Below are 22,934 nucleotides of genomic sequence, written 5' to 3'. Positions count from 1 at the left end.
ATGTTTGGGGTTCACATACAAGCATTAATTATATGACATCATCATCCACCCACTCTGCCTCCTTAACAGACACCTGTTATTTTTAAAGTAGGCTGAGGTCAAACACCTTTAACACGTAATTTGCATGTATACCTTTGTAATTGGGAGTGAAGGTTAAAAGCTTGTTTTTATTGTATTCCTGACTTAAGGCCATACTTTTATTGTGAGCTTGGTACATGGGTATTATAAATGATAAAGATGGATGTAGCCAGCTTGGTGTTCTTTGGTTCACTGTTATTTATATCACCACAGCAGTCACCTCAAAGTGCTTTATATTGTACGGTAGAGAGCTTAAAATAATGCAGTTAAAACTCCAGCAATCAGGCAACCCCCTATGAGCAAGGAAGTGTTACTGATGTCACAGAGTGAGGACAGCTGATCGCAGGAAGTGTCTCTGCAGCCAGAGGAGTCACCTCCATTTGGCTGTTAGAAAAAATACACTTTTTAAAAATCTGTGCGAATTTCTTCATTATTATTATCCGTCATGTTTTGATGGTGTGTTTGTTGATACGAGTGTACAGGGCTAAACTGATTAGACAGTGCCTCACAGTGAAAATGATTAAAGACCAAAAGCATACTACAAAAGCAACCCAAGACTTTCTCAGGGCAAAGAAATTAGATATTTTTAAATGTTTTTGAAAATGTGGGACTGTGCAATATTTCTGTTAAACCCTTTGAATTAAAGATGAATGTTTGCACTTCAGTCTCACTGTGATGCGTTTGATGACCATTTAAATTCCATTGTGGTGGTGTACAGAGGCGAAATAACAACGAGTGAGTCATGTCCAAAACCCTATGTAGCTATATACATACTTATATAAAAAAAATTTAAAACTGTATGTATAACTTAACTCAGTATAAACGTCTTGCATTATTAAATAGTGTTAATCAGTATGGAAATATTTTTTTGAAATAAATTGATATCTGGTCGTTCATACTCTTGTTTGCTGTTAGATGTTGCAGTACCGCTGTTGACCGCTAGGTGAAACAAAACTGTCATCATTGCTCTTTTGGGCTTCAACTGTGTCGATAAAATCGGAGGATTGAGCCACGATAGGAAACTATGTGAACTATTCTAATACTCATATTTATCCAGCCGGGGTCTTTGACCGGCTCACTGTCTTCCCTTCCCCCGAAAGTCACGCCTCCAGTCCTCCAGTTCTGTGCTCCGCCTTTCTCCCTAGAAAACGTCCTCCTCCTCCTCCAGCCATAGAGGAAACTTCCGAGCAGACTTCGTAGCTTCCAACTGCGGGATTTGTACGTTAAAAGCCGCTGATGCTGTGAGGCAGAGCACCATGCGGACCTCCAGAAGTTAGCGGGGAGATGAGCGCAATTTCATTGACTGCGGTAAGAAAGTGATCCCCCATTTTTGTCCTCATCCTCCTCCTCTTCTTTTACCCGACATGGACATGGAAAGAATCACGGCCTGAGCCGCGGCGAAGTGGGCTAGCTTCGTGTAGGCAGACATTAGCATTTTTTCTTATCGCTAAAGTATAAAGTTGGTGAATTTAAAAATAACACCGGTACAGTTACGCTTACCCACCCCCCTCTCTTTTTTTAAAAAAGCGCAAACTGTTGACCGCAAACTGAAGTTTGGGTGGTGACGTCACCACGGGACGAGGATCCCACTATATGTCTAAAAAAAACAAAAACAAAATGGCTTTTCTCAGTCAAACCACGTCGAGGCAGAGATTTATTGCACGCACTAGTTTTTAAATTTGGAAACTGCTGTATCGTTGGGCGATGTTTTGGGATAGTTTGTGATGATGTGAGCCAGAGGGCATGAAAAAATTCTGATTTAATATAATTGTGAAGCTTAAAAATGTATTTAATTACGTACTTTTGTAGTGCCCACGTCTGAAAGCCCCATTCAAAATGTGATTGTGTGGACTGTATATAAAAGATGGAAGATGTCATTATTTTCAAAGGCCAGAAGGGGGCGACTTCTCTGGTTGCAAAAAGACTTCCAGTTGTATGATGGGTTATGGGAAAGTGAACCTTGTCTCCCCTGATGGAGTGTAGGCAAATGCTTTTTTAATGACATTAATTAAAAATGCCATCAATTAATTATTAATTAATGGCATTTGTTAAACTAAGCAAAGTTAAAAATGTGCTCATGCTACCTTTAGTGAGGTCACAGTTAGAGATGGCACAATACCACTTTTTTATGTCCGATACCGATACCGATATCATAAATTTGGATATCTGCCGATACCGATATGAATCCGATATAGTGTTTTTTAATCAACAAAACTGTTTTTTTAAATATCTTGCTGCATTTTGCAAGTCTGCAAGTTCATACTCAAGTTTAAAACAACAACTACACTAAAGCTATTCTGTTATACCTGTATACAAAAAAAATATTTCATAGTTCAGCAATACTGATCAATCTAATAAACTTAGACCTACACCATCCTCCCTATTCTGGTATTTTAAAGAGTACTTAGCGTAAATATTAAGCAACCTAACTAATAGGGTTCCAACTCCCAGCAACAACAAAAATAAATAAATAAAAAATAGGGAACCACCCCTCACGCTCCACCTCATGATGCTTAATCGACGTAATCAACCTTAATTTGATGCAGTGTGAAAAAAAATGCACAGAAATCAATTATTTTTCAAGAAATATTAAATAGATTCAACATCTTTCTTCAACAAAATTGCAGACTGCACAGATGGTACCTTCCCAAAGGAAAAAGTACTATAGCTTACTAGGGTATATATATTAGACTTAATAGTCACTATATACAGTAATTGACTTCTATTCATTTTACACCAAATTAAAACTTTGGGTGTCAGATAATTATTTATTAACAGCTCGACATTTTAAATGAGAATAAGAAAGAAAAGTATGTCTTTGTGCCCCCTTTTCCCAGTTAATGCCCTATCGGCCCCCCTGGCTAAACTTTGCTAGATCCGCCCCTGCACAGTTACCAGCGTCAGCTACGTAGAAAAAGATCCTGGTGTAGAAAGTAATATTAAATAAATTCTAACAACAGCTTATCAAGCTTAAACGTGCTGCTGTTGTTCAGCCGCTGGTTTCCTCTTTCTGGTGCAAAGTGGGCCAAAAACAAAGACGGACTCGCGACAGAAAAGCCGATCAGCTGATCATTTAAGCAGTTTCACGATTGAAGTAGCAGCCGGAGAGCGAGAGGCAGTCGCTCGTTAAGCTTAACGCAGGAATGCTTTACAAACATTCAGAGATGGACTTACACACTTGCTTTACTTCTCTCGGGGATAACTTTGTCGGAGATGAAATGCCAGGTTGCTAGCGAAGCTCCACATGCTATCCAGACCACAGGTCCCGCATGCCACAGCCGCTCTATCACGTGATGCATACTGCTCCGACATGCTAACGTTCTGAGGTGAGTTACGGCGTGTTGCAAGTTTTGTGAGGTGCTTTCGTGATATTTAATGGATCGGATTACATTTTTTATTTTTCTCCGATATCCGATCCAGTCATTTAGGTCAGTATCGGACCGATACCGATACGTAATATCGGCTCGGTCCATCTCTAGTCACAGTACAAGAGGTGAGTGTTTGACACCAATACTGATGATAAAAAGACCTCTATCCAGATCTGGATCAACTCCAAAAGTTAATCACTTGTAAGCTGATTCAAGTCTTACCTGTGTTCAAAAATAAATCAATAAAAAATAACTTTTTGATTTAATCTTGCTAACAAACAGAAAACTGTGTTACAGTGTTAACCACTGCTGAATGAATTTGAACTGTGTGAGACAGTACCATTAGTTTGTTGCAGGCTCACTATAGTGAACATATTATTTATCTGAGAGTATGACTCTCAGCATAGATGTAGTTATCCTGTTACAAATTAATAATAATGATAATAATGTAAGAAATATTAAGGAATTGCTCAGAGTAAATGTTTTTTAAATGTTATATTTTAATAATGGCATTCAGCCACATCGTAATATCTTGTTAACATAATTGGGAAAAAATAATGGGCTCTGGCATTCTACTTTCCATGTTCAGCAAGTCACTGATATTGTGTCTTTGTTCTTCTACCCATCTTTCCTTTTTATCTTAAAAGTCTCTAAATTTTTGTGGATATTAAAACACAATGCAGAAAAATCGTTGAAATGATTAACATCTAAATGCTGAATGTTGTTTGAAATATTTAATTGTTGTGTCTTATTTTGTATTGTAAAGCACTTTGTGATATTTGTTCTTGAAAAGAAAAGAACATACCTGGGACTCTCCACCATTTGGTCTTAGAACTTCTCGGATGAGAAGTGAAACATCTTCAGGAAACTTAAAGTCCTGTCGCTTTCTTTCCACGCTCCTTAGACTACCATGACTGCTTACTTTACTTACTTATTAGTCATTTTAAAATAACAGAAAGTTATTGTCTCTGGTTGATAGGTTTTTGTTATTGTTTTGCTACTGTGTTACTACAGTGTGTATGACGTTAAATGTTGTAGTAGAGAAACACACACGCACAAAAGTGATTAATTAAATTTAAAATTGTACTACTATTTCAGTTTGTTTAGATTCTTTGTCATATTTTATTCCCATAATTGTCACATGCTTTGACCACATTTAAAAAACAACTGTTAAAAAAATCAAATTTTTGTCAAAAATGTTTATATATAAAATAATAATAATAATAAATACTTGACAGAAAATCTGAGTTTGTGTTGTTGTTCAGTAGGGCTGCCATGATTAGTTGACTGGTCACGTTTACGTCGACTATCAAAATCGTCGACGACTAATAGTCGACACGTCGTTTGAAGCTTTGTAAGATCCCAAAAGACGCAGGAATAAGTAGTAGGATTTAAGAGTGTAATAACGGATTGAAACAGAAGATGGCAGCACTGCATGTAGAAGGATGCCAGCTGCCATTAAATCCCGAAGAAGAAGAAGCAGCGTTCAGTATCGTAGCTGTGTCCAAATTCAGGAACCGCATCCTCCTGCCCGCATTTGTAGGCCGATTACGTTACAGCAACACGACGAAGACTGTCCAAATTCGAAGACTCCGACAAATGCGCCCTTCATTTCCCCAGATTTGAAGGATGGGTCGGGTGTATACTTCGTGGCCCAGCCTATCCCAGAATTCATAGCGCGGCCTTGCTCAGTTTCCAACAATGGTGGCAGCTAGTTAATTTTAATGTTACTCTTATTATTCTTTCTGGGTCACAAAATAAACGTTTAACATATTTTCAGGCAAGAATGTAGCTGTGTAAACCTCAAATATCGGCTCAGTTTATCAAGACACCACATACTTTCAAAAGTGCTCTGACGTTTTCTGAGACGTCTGTTACCCACTAGCTTGATAGCTAGCCGGGGGCAAGGCTCACTAGAGCCCGTGAGAACACCGGACTCCCGGAAAATTGTTTTCAAACCCACCGCCGTCTCTCGCTACTCACTTAGTCACTTAGATAACTTAAAAATGTTATTGTTTGGCTTTTTTCAGTACTTTATTTGTTCCTGAGTAAATCGGTTTGGCTGAGATTAAAGTTATAGTTTTTACACAGCTGAATAAACGTCAAGCAGACAACTGATTATCAGAAGTGTGAGATGGTCGAGAATATACTCCGGTGTCCTGTTATATTTTAGATAGCAAGGAGCAGACGGCAATCTGCAAATTTCATTAAAATTTAATAAACTATCATCTTGTCTTCATTTTTAGTTAGCACATACCTTAAACACTTAAAGCTGTAAGCTAATGATAGTTATATAAGAGCAGATGTGTGCTGGTGCAATAAGCTGTACGTTTTACGTCCAGTGGACGCATGATCTGATTAGTCGACTAATCGCAAAAATAATCGGTGACTAGTCGACTATCAAAATAATTGTTTGTGGCAGCCCTATTGTTCAGACAAAATACACATTTTTAAAGGTTTACCTGGATATTGGGATATTTGTAAAGTTAACATGTTTATAAATGAATTAATGAAATAATCAATAGCCATGTGTAGTTAGTTATTAATTCAAAATTCAGTTTAGGCTTTTAACAATTCTATATATATTTAAAAGTATATTCAAGGTAAAATTATTATTTTGCTATAATTATTATTTTTTTTAATGTGGATATTTTGTTCTGTGCTGTAAATACAAATACAAAAACAATCCATCTCTTTTCTCTTTTCCTCACATTTGGCTTAGTAAACTTTTCTAAAAATGCACAATTCTAACAAATTACATTTACAATTGAAGGAGATGCATTGTTAAAAAGACAAGTTTGTCTTCATAAAAGGTTCAATAATGTAAAATGCTTCCAAAAAACTAGGGTCTGTACTTGGAGGCTAAATTCTGTTTACCAACATTACTGATGATATCAATACGGCTAAAATTAGAGTGTGCAGTCTGTGTCTGCTGGTCCTTAAATGAATTCATTTCCTGTGAGTAATGTCTTTCCAGTTTTCTATTTTTAACTTTTGGTGGTGGGGAGACCGAGAAAGACACCACCTAAAACATAATGTGGAAAGTACTTGGACTTGGAGAAGTTGTATTATTAGTCAGTTATCTGTTAACCACACTTACGTCTTACTGAACTTTTTACAGTTTACAGGGTAAATGCACGTGCTTAAAAACATTTACAATATCTCAAATACAATTTTACAAGTAAGAGTAAAATCTATTACACTTTTTATGAATGGACCTCATGAAAAGTTCCATTAAATTTAAATTTACACTGCCTCTAAATTTAATATGGATCATTAATTTTGAATTGCTCAGTTTGTCATTTATAGTTTGACTAAAACAGTTTCAGGCTGTTTTGAATATTTCTAAAACGGTAAGAACAGGAATATAAGCTTATGTATAAATAAAGTTTTAGAAGCGAGCCATAGTTGGGATTTTTGAGTGTTCAGTCGTTTTTGTTATTTATGTGACCTTCTCGTCTTGAAGTTTTTATTTAAATAACAAAAGCAGAGGACAAATTCACCACTCCCACACTTTGGACAGGTGAAGGATGTGTGGAGCTGTCAGGTTAGATGCTACCAAACAAAACACGTTTAAAAATGTTCCTAAAGTCAACCACATACTTGTTTATTTGTTTTTGTTTTTTTTACCATACCCTTCATTTTAAAGTGACAACAGTTTGTTTGTGTGGTAAGTTCAGTATCAGTTAAAGTGGTATTAAAAACTTGTTTACACCTGTAGGCGCCGTGTTAATGCTCGTGTACGTTTGTGTGTCACAGGTAAACCACTAGAGCTTCTGCGTTCTCCTGCTTGTTCAAGTGGTGAGTTCATCTCCTCTTTGCTGTGTTGTGGTTGTACTTTGAGTCCCTGCAGAGGAAACTGTTTACAGTCAGTGTTGCATAATGTGCATCAAAGCAGACTGTGACTTGTGGCTTTTCTGTGCAAACAAGCAACACACAACAAGCGAATCATGTTTTGTTCCCTTAAAAATTCAAAACATTGCCACTGACTATGATGTAGGTGCAGCTCTACGTAATAAAAGTTCATTTTAGACCTAAATTAAGTAAATACTGGTGGTTGTATCTTTGCACAGACCAAAATAATTTAAGAAACTTTATCAGCGCACAGTGGGAACAGTGGTGCCCTAAAGGGGAATTTGGGTAGTATTCTTGAGATCAGTTTATTTCAAAGCTTTAGTAACTTTTTTTTAGACTGTTAATATAAATCTGCCATTAAAAAATCTTTATTTATTTATTTATTCAGTGCCCGTTGGTTCAGTCATGGCTCGCGGCTGCATCTGCTGTGTGAAGTACATGCTCTTCCTCTTTAACCTGCTCTTCTGGGTAATTTTTCCACACACACCGACTCGGCAGTAAGAGATTAAAGCAATTTATCGTCACCGAATCAGCAGGAAGTGTCTGAGTTTCCTGTGTGTTTCAGCTGGGAGGCTGTGGATTGCTGGGTGTCGGCGTATGGCTCTCGGTTTCTCAGGGCAGCTTCGCCACTCTCTCTCCCTCCTTCCCCTCGCTCTCCGCTGCCAACCTCATCATCACCCTCGGCACCGTAGTCATGGTGACGGGTTTCCTGGGCTGCCTGGGTGCCATCAAGGAGAACAAGTGCCTCCTGCTGAGTGTGAGTGTATTACCGTATTTAGTATAAATGAACTTTTGTTCATCTTATGTTGACACTTTTCTTCTTTTATTCAGTTCTTCATCGTTCTCCTGATCATCCTATTGGCTGAACTTATCCTCCTCATCCTGTTCTTTGTCTACACCGACAAGGTAAGACTGCAAAACGCTAGCAATCATGCTCACTCCCAGGCTGCAGATGAGTGTGCCTTCATATCCCATGATCCACCTCTCTGGTTCTGTGTGAACAGGTGAGTGAAAATGCCCGTCAGGACCTGAAAGAAGGGCTGGTGCTGTACAACACGGACAACAACGCCGGCCTGAGGGATGCTTGGAACACGATACAGGGAGAGGTGAGCAGATGCATTAAAGGCAACTCTTTAATCCAGCTGCTTGTTGAGTGAATGATGCACTGTCATTTCCTCCCTTCCTGCTTGTTTACTAGTGGAAGTGCTGCGGCGTGACGAACCACCGCGACTGGCACACGGCGTTCCATGATGACGTGGTTCCTGACCGCTGCTGCCAGCAGGTTTACCCGGACTGTGGACGCAACACCTCCAATGTGTTCTGGACACGGGTCGGTGAAGTTATCAATCTGCTGATTGTTTTATTCCTTCTGTTGTCAACAAGGCCCAATAAATTTAACCACTTAAGCCCCACGCCCCCGATACCGGGGGCAAAAAGGAGGAGATCACATTTAATCGGTTATAACACAGGGTCAGAAACATAAATCCCGACATGTGTGGTATCCACAGAAACCTCTGAATCTCAGTTAAAATCTCATATAAACCATTTCTACAACCACCAAACACAACGAAAACAAACCATGATTAAACAAGCAGTTACGTAAATGCACACAAGTCCGTTAAACAAACAAAACCGCACCAGAAATTCTTTAGACTTCATGTAACCGGCTAAAGAAAGGCTGAAGCTATCACCAATTCCAAACACCAAGTTTCACCACACTTTGACCAAAATTCACTGAATGAGCCGCAAAAGAAGACCACAAAAACACATAGCGGCGCAAATGCACCAAGACAGAAATTGACTTACTGTCCCGATTTTTGCCGGTAGCACGTGATTATCAGCAGTTACCACGCCTAACTAGCTGCATCAGAGCCACGTTCAACAACTTCCATTTTAGACCCACCTACAGACACGTGACTGGACAGAGGCCACATGCAGTAAATTTGGGCCCACGTGGGTTTTGCCCTTGCAACTTCTGATTGGTTGAAGTGACATGAACATGGCACAGTTACTGTGATCCTATTGGCTCAAACGATTGAAAAGAGGTCTCTGGTTTAAAGTGAGCTGCACAACCACGACTCATATAGTTAATGAGTTGGTGTTACAGTTCTTTTCCTGTTTTCCTGTTATTTCTTTACCTCGAACTTAATCCCAAACTGTTTTTGTTTTATTTGAATTTAAAGAAGCATTAGGTTGTGTTTGAATGTGTCAGAAACAACAACAGATGTTAGTAACCATGAACAAAAGGAGAAAAGAGTGAACTCAGTGTAAAACGTTTTTGTGACCAGATGTCTCCTGATGATCTGGTTTCCTTCGTCTTTTCAGGGCTGTTATGAGAAGGTTGAGGAGTGGCTGGACGACAACAAGCACCTTCTGGGGACTATTGCGATGTGTGTGTTGGTCATACAGGTGAGCAGCACTTTATTCACATCCAGACTTTAAATACTCACAGGGTCTGTGCAGTGAAGCAAGTTCAACATATCCAGGATGTAGTTTCCTTAACTTTCTCAGGGTTACAGAATCACAAAAAACTAAATGAAAATTCATTTAAGACATTTTACTGCCAATTAAGGCCATGTGCCTTTAAAGACTTTGTTAGGGACCCTTTCCCTAACAGCTGTGAGATACCACCCCAGGCTACCTGGAGGTTCTGTCTAAGGCTACTGGGGTTGGCAGGTTGCTGCTGAGTGTTAATATGGCACATTACAGCAAGTCTTCATGGGCTGTATTGACAAGAGTAAAACGAGGCAAAAGTTTAGGGCGGTTTCAGTATATTAACGCTCAAAGAACAACAGGAAATAAACTTCCCCTGGGGATCTATTTTCTTACTCATGAGAGGAAAAACAAAAACTTCAGACTGTCCCATAACCCTAGAGACCATCTTATTATCTTCCAGGAATTGTGATACAATTTTCCAGGGAACTGATCGGCCAAAAAGCCTTGATTTGATCATGTAGATCTCTTATCAGACTCCAGAAACGGTTTAGGGCTGGTTATGCTGGTTAAGAAGGGAACCACCTTCTAAAGTTAACTCGCTAAGCACTAAATCCTGCCTCATAACACAGCTCTTTATTAACTTTAGTGTTTTTCTGTTTCCAGCTGCTCGGCATGGCTTTCTCCATGACACTTTACCAGCAGATCCACCGGGCAGGGAAGAAGTACGAAGCCTGAGGGGATTAATGGAGGTGTTTCACACAGCTGAGCTTTGGGTACATAAAATATATCATCGTTAGAGTTTTTAAAAAGCCAGTTTTTATGTGTACCACTACAACCGTATATCTTTTTTCCATCTCTGCACCCATTTATTGTTGTGAATAGCATTTAAATTAGGGTTTTTTTTTGTTTTTTTATAGTTAGCTTTTATAAAAATCACAATATATTGTGTTTTTTTAATGTAAAGTAATAACACGAGAAAAATCAGAACAGAAAAGACTGGGAATGAATTATCAAGTCGTTGAAAGCCACGCGTGTGAGAAAAATGCTTAGATAAGGCGAGCGTTGTGTACTAACATGTTCAATAAAGATAAAGAGCACTCTACAGAAATGCGGTTTGAAGAGATTTTTTTGTTCCAGGTGATGATTACTGAGATTTTCTTTTGTTGCTGCAATCCTCTGATAAAAGCAGAGAGAGTTTCATGCCTCTGCAGGCTTCACAGAGGTCAGATCAGGTAATTCAGTGAACTGATTGATCACCTGAGAGGGAAAGCTCTCTCTCTCCTGACTCAGCTTTTCTAACAGCAGTGATCTGATCTAGGTCATGAACCTTTGCCCACTTTCAGTGGCTCTCTGTGACTTTGATTTAAAAAATAAATCAAGACTAAACAATGGTTATTAACATGAGATTTCAGATTGTTTGAGGCCTCTGTTAACAGACCCAGACCGATGGCACTGTTGGTCTAAAGGGCGAAAATACTACTGTTGTCTGAAATGGTAAAATGGTAAATGGCCTGTATTTGTATAGCGCTTTACACATCCAGTCATCCACCCATTCACACACTGGTGATGGCAAGCTACATTGTAGCCACAGCCACCCTGGGGCGCACTGACAGAGGCGAGGCTGCCGGACACTGGCGCCACCGGGCCCTCTGACCACCACCAGTAGGCAACGGGTGAAGTGTCTTGCCCAAGGACACAACAACTGAGACTGTCCAAGCCGGGCTCGAACCGGCAATCTTCCGATTACCGTACAAGGCGAACTCCCAACTCTTGAGCCACGATCGCCCACAATCGTCTGATGACAAAGGAAGAGGAGAGGGGGACGGCATATTAGGAGGCAGTGAGAGAAGGAGAGGTAGGAGTGGAAGGATTTTAAATGTAGGGACTGTGACTGATAAAAGGAGAGAGCTGTTTGATATGACATGGCTTCATGCTTGGACAGAGCACTACATGAACATAGATAAACATCTGGACCGAAGCCTCCCAGTGCTTATTGGGCTGACAGGTGTGACCACACTGACATAAGAGACTAAAACTTTATTTTAGTTAGCTCCTTAAGCACACATTTAAATTTTTAGATAGTTTTACTTCACTCTGTTAATCTAGTTCCACAGTTACAAGTCCAGGATTTTGTTGTTATCATAGACGACGTCCCCTTTGATGATGACATACCGGATGAGCTCCTGATGTCCTCCCAGCTGGTAAATCAGGTGCTCCCACCTGCAGAACGACACAGAGGACAGCCTCTGTTATTTTTATTTCTTATTTCTAATGTAAAGCTGATACAATATTAGATTTTCAATGTAGGAAGAGGTCAGAAGTATCAGAAAAACACCAAATCTAAACATCTGCACACCAAAGTTTCTGCCTCTGATTAGGAATCACTAAAACTGCACAATTAATAAAGCTACCTGGTAAAATAATGGTTCAAATTATGAAACCATGCATTAATACAACATTACAGTTAAAGGCAGCACTAAACTGCAAGCAGTGAGTGACTGAGTGCAACACACAGAGTAAATAATTGCACTATTTCCACAATAGAAACACACAGCTGTTTCTTTAAATTTTACCTTAACTTTTTTAAGCTCCATAAAAACATGAAATTGGTCTTTGAAGTGTTCTCTGCTGTGGGTGGGCTTACCGTGTGGCGTCGAGGAGCAGCAGGTCTCCGTGCTTGTTGACCTCCAGCGATCCATGTGTGTGGGAGCGCCCGAGGGCGTAGGCCGCGTTGATGGTGGCGGCGGCCAAAGCCTCTGGCATGGACATCCTCATGTTAACACAGGCCAGATGCATCACTATCGGCTGAGGGAGAGAAAAAGAACAGAGGGGGATGTAAGCAGAGGGGAGCCTGCAGTTCCTCTATTGGCCACTTGAGGCAGACTCTTGAAGTGAATCAACCCCTCCAGACTTCCATGTTAAAATGTCCAACTTTACATGCCTACAGCAGCAGTTTGCACCTCAGTGGAAGCTAATAACTTATCATTCTTGCTTAAGGAAAAACGGAAACATAATGTTTAGGCTTCATGGGTAATGTCACAGTACTTACATCCATCTTTTATATACAGCGTGTGGCTGTGACAGAGACAAAGGAGGAGTCAGACATCCTGCACTCACCATAGAGCAGCAGTAGGCATTGGGGTTGAAGTCGCTGCCGAGGGCCACGATCACTCCGGCGTCCAGCATGTCTCTGGCCCGAGGCTGGGGCAACCTAAACATCAATAAATGTATTACTCGAAAACTCTCGGTTAAAGTGTGTGTGTGTGTGTGTGTGTGTGTGTGTGTGTGTGTGTGTGTGTTACAGTACCGCAGAATGTAAGCTGTAGTCGGCAGGAGGACCGCGGCAGTTTTTGCTTTGGCCATGGCAGCAATTCCTGCATCTGTCACCTCCTCCAGGTGACTGATGGCTAAGGCTCCAAGCTCCGCCCCCATCTGAAATAAATGCACACTCTGTTTAACAAGACAGGACCTCAGATGATTATTAATAAACAATTAAACTGTTAGGTTTCAGATAAATATCCAAAGGTCTCCGTGCAGCTCATCTGCATTTGGCCCCGGATCATCAATTATATTTTATGCGCCTTTAGTGTCTTTTTTTTTGTCGATAGTGACATTTCCCTCGCCTTCCTGACCATGTTTTTGGATGTGTTAGACTGTATTACTCTGAAAGTCAAAGATTATCAGCAGCTGAAATAACATATATTCTGTACACCCATATGTTCTTAGAAAAAAAACATATGGGTGTATGGAAACTGTTTAATAAGGCCACAAAACTCACATGACTCTGTGAACATTTGTTTTCTCAATCCATCTGTACGGGGATCTGGAGACTATCCAGATGCAGAAGAGCGTAGGTCTGGTAGTAAAGATGGTAATGAAGCATGCTAGTTTTCATCACAAAGGTGGAAACTAGCTGATATTTTTCTTTGGAGTTGGTGTAAACTAAAATAATATGAGTACTGTTGATCCGGTGAGCAGAAACTGAAGGTTATGATGTGGTTCAGAGGTGAATATTCATCTTTAGGCTGTAGCTTACAGTGTATACATAAGCTTCAGCAGATACCTGAGCAGAGTTCATGGGATGAAGCTCATCTCCATGGAAATTGATGTTGAGGCCCATTTGTTTGCCTGCCTGCAGGATGGAGCGGCTCGAGCTGAGGTCAAACACTCCCTGCTCACAAAACACGTCGATGTTGTCGACTCTGAGAGTCCCAGCAGACATCCTTTCCTTCAGCCGAGGCAGCTGAACTCTCAGAATGTCCTCTGTAGCTTCTGCCACTGTTTTCCCTCTGAAGGAGGAGGAAGACGTGGAGGAGGAGGAGGAGATATGGAATATAAGGCAAAAATAGTTATACTTACTTGGGCACTGCGTGAGCTCCGCAGTAGGTGGCAGAGATGTTTATAGGTAGGGAGCGCCGGGCCTCCTCGATCACTTCCAGCATTTTCAGCTCGGTCTGCAACTCCAGGCCGTAACCGCTCTTACACTCCACCAGGGTGGTGCCCGCTCGCTGCATCCGCATCAACCTGCTGCGGAGGGTCGCCAGGAGGTCCGAGGCGGGGGCGGCTCGAGTGTGCTCCACCGTGAAGTGGATGCCTCCACCTGCTCGGTGCACGTCCATATAGGTGGCACCTGCCAGCTGCAGATGGAGCGCCGAGCATGTCATCAACAGTTCAGATGCTCAGTGAAGCGAAGTGAAGTTAAGCAGAATAATTTACCTTCATTGCAAATTCATGCACCCGGTCCCCAGCCCAGACTGGATGAGTGTGAGCATCAACCAAGCCTGAAACAAGAAGTTTGCAGCAGTTAATCACTGCGAGAAGAGGCAGAAGTAAAAGGTCAAACATTAAAAGTACTTTGGACTTCGGCTCCTTCCTGATTTCTTAGTTTTTTTGCATATTTTTCACAAGCTTGATATCAAACAAATCATTTAAATTTAGCATCTTTAGTCTGTAAATTTGATGATGATAATGGGAGAAAACAGAAAACAAACAAAACAAATGTCTGGGAGTCTTTTTTTAGAACATCAAGTATTTTTTTACATTACACTAAGGCAAGAAATTCTCAACAATTCACACGTCTGACTGCTTATATTTAAGCCAACAGAACTGATACAGAGCTAATGCTCACCTGGCAGGACGCACATTCCTGCAGCATCGATCACTTTGTCAAACAAAGCTTCTGCATACTGAGCTCTGATGGTTTCTGCAGGCCCTACAGCTTTAATCAGCCCGTCACTGTGAGGGAAAAGCACACATTCATCCAGTGACGTTGTTCTCTGACATGTCATGAGTCTGTAGAGCCTGTAGGGGGCGCTCCAGTGTGTATCATTGGTCGTCAGGTTAAGAAATCACTTTTCAAATAACCTGAAACTGGTGCCCAAAAGCACAGCACAGCTCCTAACAAGCTCTGCTCACTTCTGTAGCTACATGAGATATTTTCCATCTTTCTGATGAAATCTGAGAGACTCTAATAAAGCTTCTTAACCTTCAACAGAGGTTATTTATGACTCCTGTCATATTTATTCATGTGCCCTGTGTAATTTTCAAGCATTTCCCAATGTATTTGTCAACCTCCAAAACAGATCTGTTTTTTTAAACAGAACCATTGATTCTATTGTAGTTTTCCACTTTTTTTTTGCTATATTTTGATGTTTGGCATTGTAATATAGCTAACAGATCTACAGTGGCGTCTTGGATGACCTCTTTTGCATTAAAATGACTGAAAGTAATAAGCTACATTAGAACATTTCAGAGCATCTGTGATAGACAGTAGAGATATGATAAATACAAATAGAACCATTTTTTTTAAAGCCTTTAACATTACATGGGGATGCTCATCATTTCAGTCACTAAAGCAGCTTGGTCTGTGAATTAGAGATATATTAGAAAATAACAATAAGAAGTAGTGTATAAATAAAATACCAAACCTGTCTAATTGTAGGGGAACATGGTAGAAGAGGCTCTGAATCAAACGTTTAAGAGACTTTAAAATTTTGCATTTGTGCAGCTACATGTGCAATAAAAACCTATCACCAGTTTAGTCATCTTTAAAATCTACTGTCTTTATTTTACTTAACAGGACAGTAAACATTTGACAGTCAAAACCCAATCTTTTACTCAATAATCCCTGTAGCCTTCTTTTGCCATCACATGGTGTAAAGCAAAAGGTGTCAAAGGGAAAAGTGCAGCTTCAACAGCAGGTCCTAATTTTCCTCATTTATTCAGTTTCCTGTCCGTTTGTGTGCTTTTGTAGAGCACAAAGCATGCACATGTATAGATTTTGGAACCCAAACATTCCCACTTTCTTTACAATTCAAAAATCTTGAGATTTTAACAAGCTTCTAACCTTGCATAGACTTCTTCTACTGTGTTTAAATCCTCACACCAGAAGCAGTAGTCACTTTTGACCCCCGACCCAGATGTTTGACATCTCCTTTATAAAGCTTAGAGATCTGAGAATGTGCCTATAAAATTCAGAATTTGTGACAAACTTACCTTCCTATTACAACGCTCCCATTTTCAATCACGCAGAGATTTTGCATCCCATATTTGGTCAGGTACTTCTCAGAGTTTTTGCAGATCAAAACTAGCTGTTTGGCATTTTTAACCAGCAGTCTGTAAGGTCTGGACATTTTGACTCATCTGAAGTCAAACTTTAGGAGAGAGGGTGTTGAAGCCAACTCAGGAAACAGGCAAATATTTACCCAAGAGAGAAACAGCAGAGTTTAAAGTGCACAGAGGGGGGTGGGGCTTACTGTACACCCCCCCCCCCAAAAAAAATCAGACGACACACAAACACACGTATTTTTTAAGAAAGGGTACAATAATCACTTTATTGTGTCTGTATCACGACATAAAACTGGTCTCACATACAGTAGAAAAAAAAGATTCAAAGCTGCTTGAAAAATAACCCCAAACGTTCATTTGTTTCACACGGTGAAAACACAAACACACATCAGCCCGGCATCACTCTCGCATCTCGCCGTCCTCTTCCTCCTCTTCTACACCTCTGATGTACAAAACATTATTGCACCTGTGGAGGTCGAGCACAGCATGAGAAAGCGTTTCCTTTCACCAGTCACTTAATTATTAACACAAGTTAGTCAAGTCTGACGACTTCAAACTGTTCAGACTCCCACTGATTTCTCTCTGTGGCGTTACAAAGTGTCATTCACATACCTGATGAGAACCTCACCGAGATGTCCGGCCAACGCTCCATCCACATACTCTTCTGTGTTTGCCAGCTGTAAAAAAAAAATAAAAATAAAACAAAGTTCAAAGGTCAGGTAAGATAATTGGTGGGGCAGAGAAGCCAAGACCTCCCTCATCCCAGCCACCTCCTCCAGCTCATCCAGGGAAACACTGAGGTGTTCCCAGGCCAGCTGACAGATAAAATCTCTCCGGTGCTTCCTGGGTGTCCACCCAGAACACCTCACACAGGAGGTGACCTCCTCAACTGTCTCCTTTCAGTGTGGAGGTGTAGCGGCTCTACTGTGAGCCTCTAATAGCCAGCCATCCTTCGGAGAAAGCTCATTTCTACTGCTTGTATATCAAAATAACTAAAAAGAGCCTTAACAATACGATCAGGCCCAGACTAGCAAAGTTATGGCATTTTTCTACAAAAATCTTGTTGCTGCAGCTCCATCTGGTGGCAGATAGTTGAATAAATATTTAGGACACCAAATCACCAGCATTGGACTTAAAATATAATTTAATTAGATTTAATGACTTGTACATTCAGCACTGACTAGTGACAATGGCAATGATCAGTCGCCACAGTTGCACAAATTCATACTTAAAACAAGCGCTAAATAAACGAATAAAAAAATGTAATCTGTTTTTACCTGATTTCACCAGGTAAAAACAGAGCCACTTTGGTGATACAGAAAACTCTGACTTTAAGTTTAGCATAGCCTAGCATGCCATTCTGTGGTGTAATTCTATAAATGTGAAGTTTTTAATGGGTAGAAACTGTTCATACTTCACAAATTATCAAGTATCAGGATGTTTTCCCTGAGCTGGATTATTGATGTTGTCCTAAGTATATTAATATGTGTGTATTTTCATCAGGGTGTATGTTTAGAACTACAAGTGAGGACAGTGTTGAGTTAACACAGGTCCCTTCTTCTGTGACTGTCTGGTCACTGGTGTACAGCCCAACACTGGAATGATGCTTCCTTGCAATGATGTCATTTTATCCTTCAACAGGAAAATACTACAGGTTCTTGTGTGACCCCATGAACACATTGCTCGAGTTTTAATAATAATAATAATAATAATAATAATAATGTATACTTGATCCCCACAGGGAAATTACTTTCTCTGTATTTAACCCATTCACTCAGTGAAGCAGTGGGCAGCCACTAATCAGGCGCCCATGGAGCAGTGTGTAGGGAAGGTACTTTGCTCAGGGTACCTCAGGGTAGCCGTTCAGTGGATTCGAATCCCAGACCTTCCGATCATGGGGTGACCATGCTATCTACTGAGCTATCCCTGCCCACAAAATAATTTTCTGTTGCTGGGTAATGCAGGGGAACTGTGTACTGACAGCTTGGAGGAGTTCTGTGTTGCATTAAGCAACAGTAAAAACAACCTTTCTAAGAGAAGAGCTTTGTTTGCTGCTACAAACACAGCGACAAAGAAGCAGAGGAGGCAAAGGTAACACATTACTCTGGGCTAACAGTTGTTTTTACTTGGATACAGAATAACACCAAGTTTAGAAAAATAAATCCAAGTCACCTTTCATGCTACAGCAGCTGCATTAATGCCAAACTAAATGAGCTTGTCAATGTTAAAAATCACATTAGCTGAAAACTGCTTTTATTTTGAAATCGAGTCTCAGTTTCTCTTACCGTAATACCTAGTCTATAAACAATGCATAATTTGACCGTAGAACAAATTTTAGGTAATTGAACAAGGCAAATGATCCACACCTGCATATTCATGTACCCGTCCACAGACACGAGGTAGCCCTTATATTCCATGCCCCACTTCAGCTTCACCATCACTGGTTTTCCTGTCAGGCCGTTCAGGAAGGGCTTCGGGTTCAGAGGTAAACTCTGGAGAAGCAGACCAATCAGAGATAAATACACACACATCAAATTCAGACACCAATGAAACAAACAGCTACAATTTAGCATCGTAATACCCGTACATGTCAAATCAAAACCATATGCAGTGACTTATTCTGATCTGTGATCTTATAATAGGTATCAGGTCTCTAAAAAGAGATCTTGCACGTTTCCTTTCAGTTTGCACAGTTTTCCAAAGACAAAGACGATTAAAAAATAAACCGTGAATTTTATAATTATCAAGTTATTATAAGTATTTAGCTTCAAAATATTTGTGTGGCAGTTAAATTAGACGTTTTCTGAATGAAGTTTGGTGCGACACTCTCCACAGATTCAAGCAGGAAGAAAATCGCCAATAAACAGGAAGCATTGAAACCAGCCTAATTATGTTTCCGTAGATAAACATAAAAAGTGAGGCTGCTTTCCGTGTGAGGATTCATTCATTATCTCTACAGTTATGAATGAGACGCTAGCCTCGCTTATGCTAACCAGCTAACAGGCTAGTCGCTATTCCCGCGCCCTTCTGAGTAAAAAAATCCCCCAAAACATCCGGTGAAGCTAAAATGTAAAGTTTTCCGAGCTTTACTCACCATTTTAGCTCAAAGTAAATAAGCACTGTGCGTTTTAAGGTATACGTTTGGTATCCTTTCGTCACAATAACGTTGCACTTAACAGCAGCACACGCTTTGCCGCCGACCGGAAGTCCTGCACTTTGCTTCCTGAGGAGTCTGCGTGTTTTTACACACCGCGACCTAGCGGTCAGAGGTCTCACCACACCCAAACCGTATTATTTATTTATTTATTTATTTTATTGGTTATCATGAGCAGAACAGAAACATTTAAGACCATGAGAAACATGAGAAAAACAAACTGTGGTCAACCATCAAAGCAAGGGACAGCGCACAATTTAAAAAATCAACTCAGTTCAAATTAACAACTAAATGATTGAAAATTAAACATAACTCAGTGTTCCAACATGACAATGATCCCAAACACACATAAAAATGACAACTAAAGTTATTTTGCCTCATGATAATATACTTAAAAGTTAAATTGTGATCTGATTACTGTTCAAAGCAAATAAAAGCATCACTGTCGGTGCCTCCACCTGCCCTCAGCTGAACTGAAGGCAGATGGATAATGACATATCCTGTAGGTGCAACACCTGCTCTACTTATGTCACTTTGACATGCCCCTCACTCACAAACTGCTCACTAGTTGAACCCTGTGGCCTCTTTGGGGGTGAAAAGTTAAATAACTGTAATAACCGAGTCAGCCGGCTGTAAGTCTGAGCAGCAATTTCACTCCAGGCAAAAACAGTCTGACGTGCTCACATTTTTTCTGCGCTGAAGCGTTGAACAGTTTCTGAAGTATCTGACAAGTTCAAACCTGATGCGATGAATGAAACTAACACCTGACTTCCTGCTGTTAGAGGCTGTGATTGTCCAGAAATTCCTCTGAAATTGCAGCAGAGCTTTATTTGCATATTTGAAATACTTGTGTCCTTACATCATTTTAGCCTATTAGCCACCCTCTGTGTAATTAACCGACCCGTCAGTCAGTTTGTGTGTGTTTTATAGCATGAAGGAAATATGTGGCAGAGAGAGAATGAAAATGGCTAGAAATCCAAAAATTACTAGCAAAATATGTTAAAATAGGAAAGCTTGTCCATCCTGGTCACTCCCATAGCAAACTGTAACATTTTCAGCTTGGCCACCATTTCCAAACTGTACATTGTAGCATCTGTCTATCTTGTAAACCTTCCCTTTCACACTTGTTGCAATCCTTCTATCACAAATCACCCCTGACACCCGTCTCCACCCACTCCACCCTCCCTGGACTCTCTTCATTACCTCTTTTGTGCACTTGTCTGTTGATTTCGCTGGTTTAACTCAGGTATTTAGACTCATCTGCCTTCATTACCTCTGCTTTTTGCATCCTTACTGCAGAGAGATTTAAAATAATGACTTCAAAGCAGCAAAAGAGGTTCAAAACTGCTACAAAACATGAAAAATTAGTAAAAAGGGATGTGTTAACACTGCGTCAGGCTGGTGACCTGTCCAGGGTGTACCCTAACTCTTGCCCTATGGTTGCTGGGATAGGTTCCAGCCCCCTGTGATCATCATAAGGCTAAATGGAAGAGGATGGATGGATGGATAAAGGCATTCAAACTAGACTATAAAAGTTTTTGACGTGCCACAGAGATGGAAAAGTAGTATAAGACTACAAACTATCAAAAAGATAGTAAAATGTAGTAAAATGATAAGTAAAAGATGACTAACGTGAACACTGAGTGGGGGCTCAGTAAAGGGCTCACAGATGGAGGCGAGGGAGGAGGCAACACTAAAACACTTTGGCTTGTGTCTGAATACCTGCAGACACTAATGACACTCCTATAAGCTCCTCAGCAATTTAAACATTTATCAAAACTTCTTTTTTTTGGTTACAAATTTAGCTTTATTTAAATAAAATTGTCAAACCCTTAAATAATTTAAGTTATGATCTTCCTCCAGTGTAACCAACACATCCATTGCTCACTGGTGGCGCTGGTGGTGGAAAACAGACTAGAAAGACACACAACATGACTAGATTAAAAAATAACCTGAAACACATCCAGAAATACAACAAAAAGAGTGAAAGATGAGCACAAACTGAGAAAAACCAACACAAAGAGCTCCAAAACTGACCCAAAAACAACAATGGAGATGATAAAATGACTTTAAACAGAAACTGCCCTAAATAGATGTAAAGTGACCACAAAGAGCTTTAAGAAGACCACAGAGCATTATTGGAGACTTGTTCATTGACTTTTCTGCCCAAAAGCTGAGAAGATGAAAACATCTCTCTTGTCTTTATGGAGCTAAATCCTGGAAACTGTTTAAAACCGTGAGAAAAGAACAAAGTTTTCTCCTCCACAAAGAGCCAGGCGGGCGGTGACTGAACCAGGACAGGCAGAACAAAGTGAACAGGTGAGATAGTTTAACTTGGCTCACTGCTTATTGGACAAGGGTCAGGTGCTTAGAAAGCAGGTCACGGTCCGATTACACCGCAGACAGAGAAGCCAGAGCCGTGCTGGGTTCAGTCGAGCTTAAGCCAAATGGGCCTGAGAGGAAATCGGCGTTCTGCCTCTGCTGAACACAGGGAGGCGCCCTGCAGCCTGCACGCTGTTGAAGCCACTCCTGCAGGCTGGAAGCTGGGGGCTTTCCCCTCTTCTTTTTATGGGCAGCAATGATGTGGAAAGCAGGATGAGTATTTAACTGGATCTTTCACTGGTTTTCTATGGACACTGGCGATGTCGTCTACAAAGGCTCGTGGTCGGCAGAGCAACCAGAGGGTGTAATTTGAAGTGCCTCAGCAGCTCACGCAGCTTCTGCATCCAAAGCCAATTAGTCAGAAATGTGGATGTGAGCACTCATGTGGTCCGTTCATCATCAGGGTCTATGTGGTCCCCTCAGGGGGTCCAAACCCTGTCAGGACCAGTGGTGGGCAATCAAAATCAGATCATGTCTTACATCGCTGCAGTCTGAAGCCAGTGATGCACAGCAACACCTCACTTTCATCTGATTTCTGATGATTCACTATAGAGAACTTTGCATTCTGGGTAAAATTTCAAGTTTCTTAAGTCTGTTTCAGAATGGTGACTCTTCAAAGCAAATTACAGCATATGAAAGCTTTCCTTTTTTGTGCCTACAATTTGATCCTGGACTGATCTTCTAGTTTTGATTCCCTCTGTGCCCAAATAGTTTCCCACTGTCATTTTGTAAGTCTTGCCAAATGTAAAACCATTTGTTTTCCTTTTAGCTCTCTTGAACATATAAATCCTTTTTTACTGGCAGTTGTTGCCCCATCACAGTCCTGTGAGAAAATAAGTACATTCCATGATTCAGCAGCTTGTGGAACCACCATTAGCAGCAATAACTTGAAATAATTGTTTTGTCTTCCATTGTTATGAAGGACTTTTCAGATTTGTTGACAATTGGTTAATCAAGTGCATTTGATCAGCACTTGGGTGCTACATACCCTCTCAACACCACCACCAACGGAAGCAGTGAGGTAGGTCTTCATAAAGAGATGTGAACATTGAAAACACAGTTTCAGAGGTTAAAACTGTAAAATATACATTGTT

General features: G+C 40.5%; 4 protein-coding genes across 5 annotated transcripts in view; 2 read left to right on the top strand and 2 right to left on the bottom strand.

Annotated features, from left to right (window-relative positions):
- Positions 1-1,239: 1,239 nt before the first annotated feature.
- Positions 1,240-10,845, top strand: LOC309691700 (tetraspanin-9). Its single transcript, XM_082509573.1, has 9 exons — positions 1,240-1,386; positions 7,206-7,247; positions 7,690-7,769; positions 7,867-8,058; positions 8,133-8,207; positions 8,306-8,407; positions 8,500-8,631; positions 9,627-9,710; positions 10,401-10,845. Exons 3-9 carry the CDS (start codon positions 7,707-7,709, stop codon positions 10,470-10,472), a joined length of 720 nt encoding a protein of 239 aa, XP_082365699.1. The 5' UTR covers positions 1,240-1,386; positions 7,206-7,247; positions 7,690-7,706; the 3' UTR covers positions 10,473-10,845.
- Positions 10,846-11,175: 330 nt separating this feature from the next.
- Positions 11,176-16,461, bottom strand: amdhd1 (amidohydrolase domain containing 1). Of its 2 annotated transcripts, XM_082509572.1 has the most exons (9): positions 16,233-16,461; positions 14,866-14,972; positions 14,454-14,518; positions 14,097-14,374; positions 13,801-14,026; positions 13,045-13,169; positions 12,855-12,948; positions 12,382-12,542; positions 11,176-11,957 (listed from the first exon to the last, which is right to left on the bottom strand). In XM_082509572.1, the coding sequence occupies exons 1-9, from the start codon at positions 16,367-16,369 to the stop codon at positions 11,852-11,854; spliced, it is 1,299 nt and encodes a 432-aa protein (XP_082365698.1). In that variant the 5' UTR covers positions 16,370-16,461; the 3' UTR covers positions 11,176-11,851. The 2 variants fall into 2 exon arrangements, with proteins under 2 accessions (XP_082365698.1, XP_082365697.1); XM_082509571.1 differs by having other exon boundaries at positions 12,855-13,169.
- Positions 16,462-16,539: 78 nt separating this feature from the next.
- snrpf (small nuclear ribonucleoprotein polypeptide F) lies at positions 16,540-19,540 on the bottom strand. The gene is made up of 4 exons (XM_082510032.1): positions 19,399-19,540; positions 18,671-18,796; positions 16,917-16,981; positions 16,540-16,770 (listed from the first exon to the last, which is right to left on the bottom strand). The coding sequence occupies exons 1-4, from the start codon at positions 19,399-19,401 to the stop codon at positions 16,704-16,706; spliced, it is 261 nt and encodes an 86-aa protein (XP_082366158.1). The 5' UTR covers positions 19,402-19,540; the 3' UTR covers positions 16,540-16,703.
- Positions 19,541-22,618: 3,078 nt separating this feature from the next.
- ntn4 (netrin 4) overlaps positions 22,619-22,934 on the top strand; it is a 32,155-nt gene continuing 31,839 nt past the window's right edge. The window contains exon 1 of the mRNA XM_082510611.1: positions 22,619-22,861. The gene's annotated coding sequence lies outside the window, so the exon portion shown is untranslated. The remainder of the gene's footprint in view (positions 22,862-22,934) is intronic.

Source organism: Aulonocara stuartgranti (assembly GCF_965226115.1).
Source record: "Aulonocara stuartgranti genome assembly, chromosome: 17".
NCBI classification, from domain to species: Eukaryota; Metazoa; Chordata; class Actinopteri; order Cichliformes; family Cichlidae; genus Aulonocara; species Aulonocara stuartgranti.
The sequence above is the reverse complement of the archived record's forward strand: the minus strand, read 5'-3'. Positions and strand labels throughout refer to the sequence as shown.

What these genes read in the sequence shown, in the direction of transcription:
- amdhd1 (XM_082509571.1), bottom strand. Translation starts at nt 16,369, where the DNA reads ATGTCCAGACCTTACAGACTGCTGGTTAAAAATGCCAAACAGCTAGTT. An exon ending in GGAGCTCACGCAGTGCCCAA is followed by an intron (nt 14,027 to 14,096) that starts GTAAGTATAACT and finishes CTCCTCCTTCAG; the next exon opens with AGGGAAAACAGTGGCAGAAG. An exon ending in CTGCTCCTCGACGCCACACG is followed by an intron (nt 11,958 to 12,381) that starts GTAAGCCCACCC and finishes GTCGTTCTGCAG; the next exon opens with GTGGGAGCACCTGATTTACC.
- LOC309691700 (XM_082509573.1), top strand. Translation starts at nt 7,707, where the DNA reads ATGGCTCGCGGCTGCATCTGCTGTGTGAAGTACATGCTCTTCCTCTTT. An exon ending in GGAACACGATACAGGGAGAG is followed by an intron (nt 8,408 to 8,499) that starts GTGAGCAGATGC and finishes CTTGTTTACTAG; the next exon opens with TGGAAGTGCTGCGGCGTGAC. An exon ending in TGTGTGTGTTGGTCATACAG is followed by an intron (nt 9,711 to 10,400) that starts GTGAGCAGCACT and finishes TTCTGTTTCCAG; the next exon opens with CTGCTCGGCATGGCTTTCTC.
- snrpf (XM_082510032.1), bottom strand. An exon ending in ACGGGTACATGAATATGCAG is followed by an intron (nt 16,982 to 18,670) that starts GTGTGGATCATT and finishes TTTTTTTTACAG; the next exon opens with CTGGCAAACACAGAAGAGTA. An exon ending in CTCGGTGAGGTTCTCATCAG is followed by an intron (nt 16,771 to 16,916) that starts GTATGTGAATGA and finishes CGACCTCCACAG; the next exon opens with GTGCAATAATGTTTTGTACA.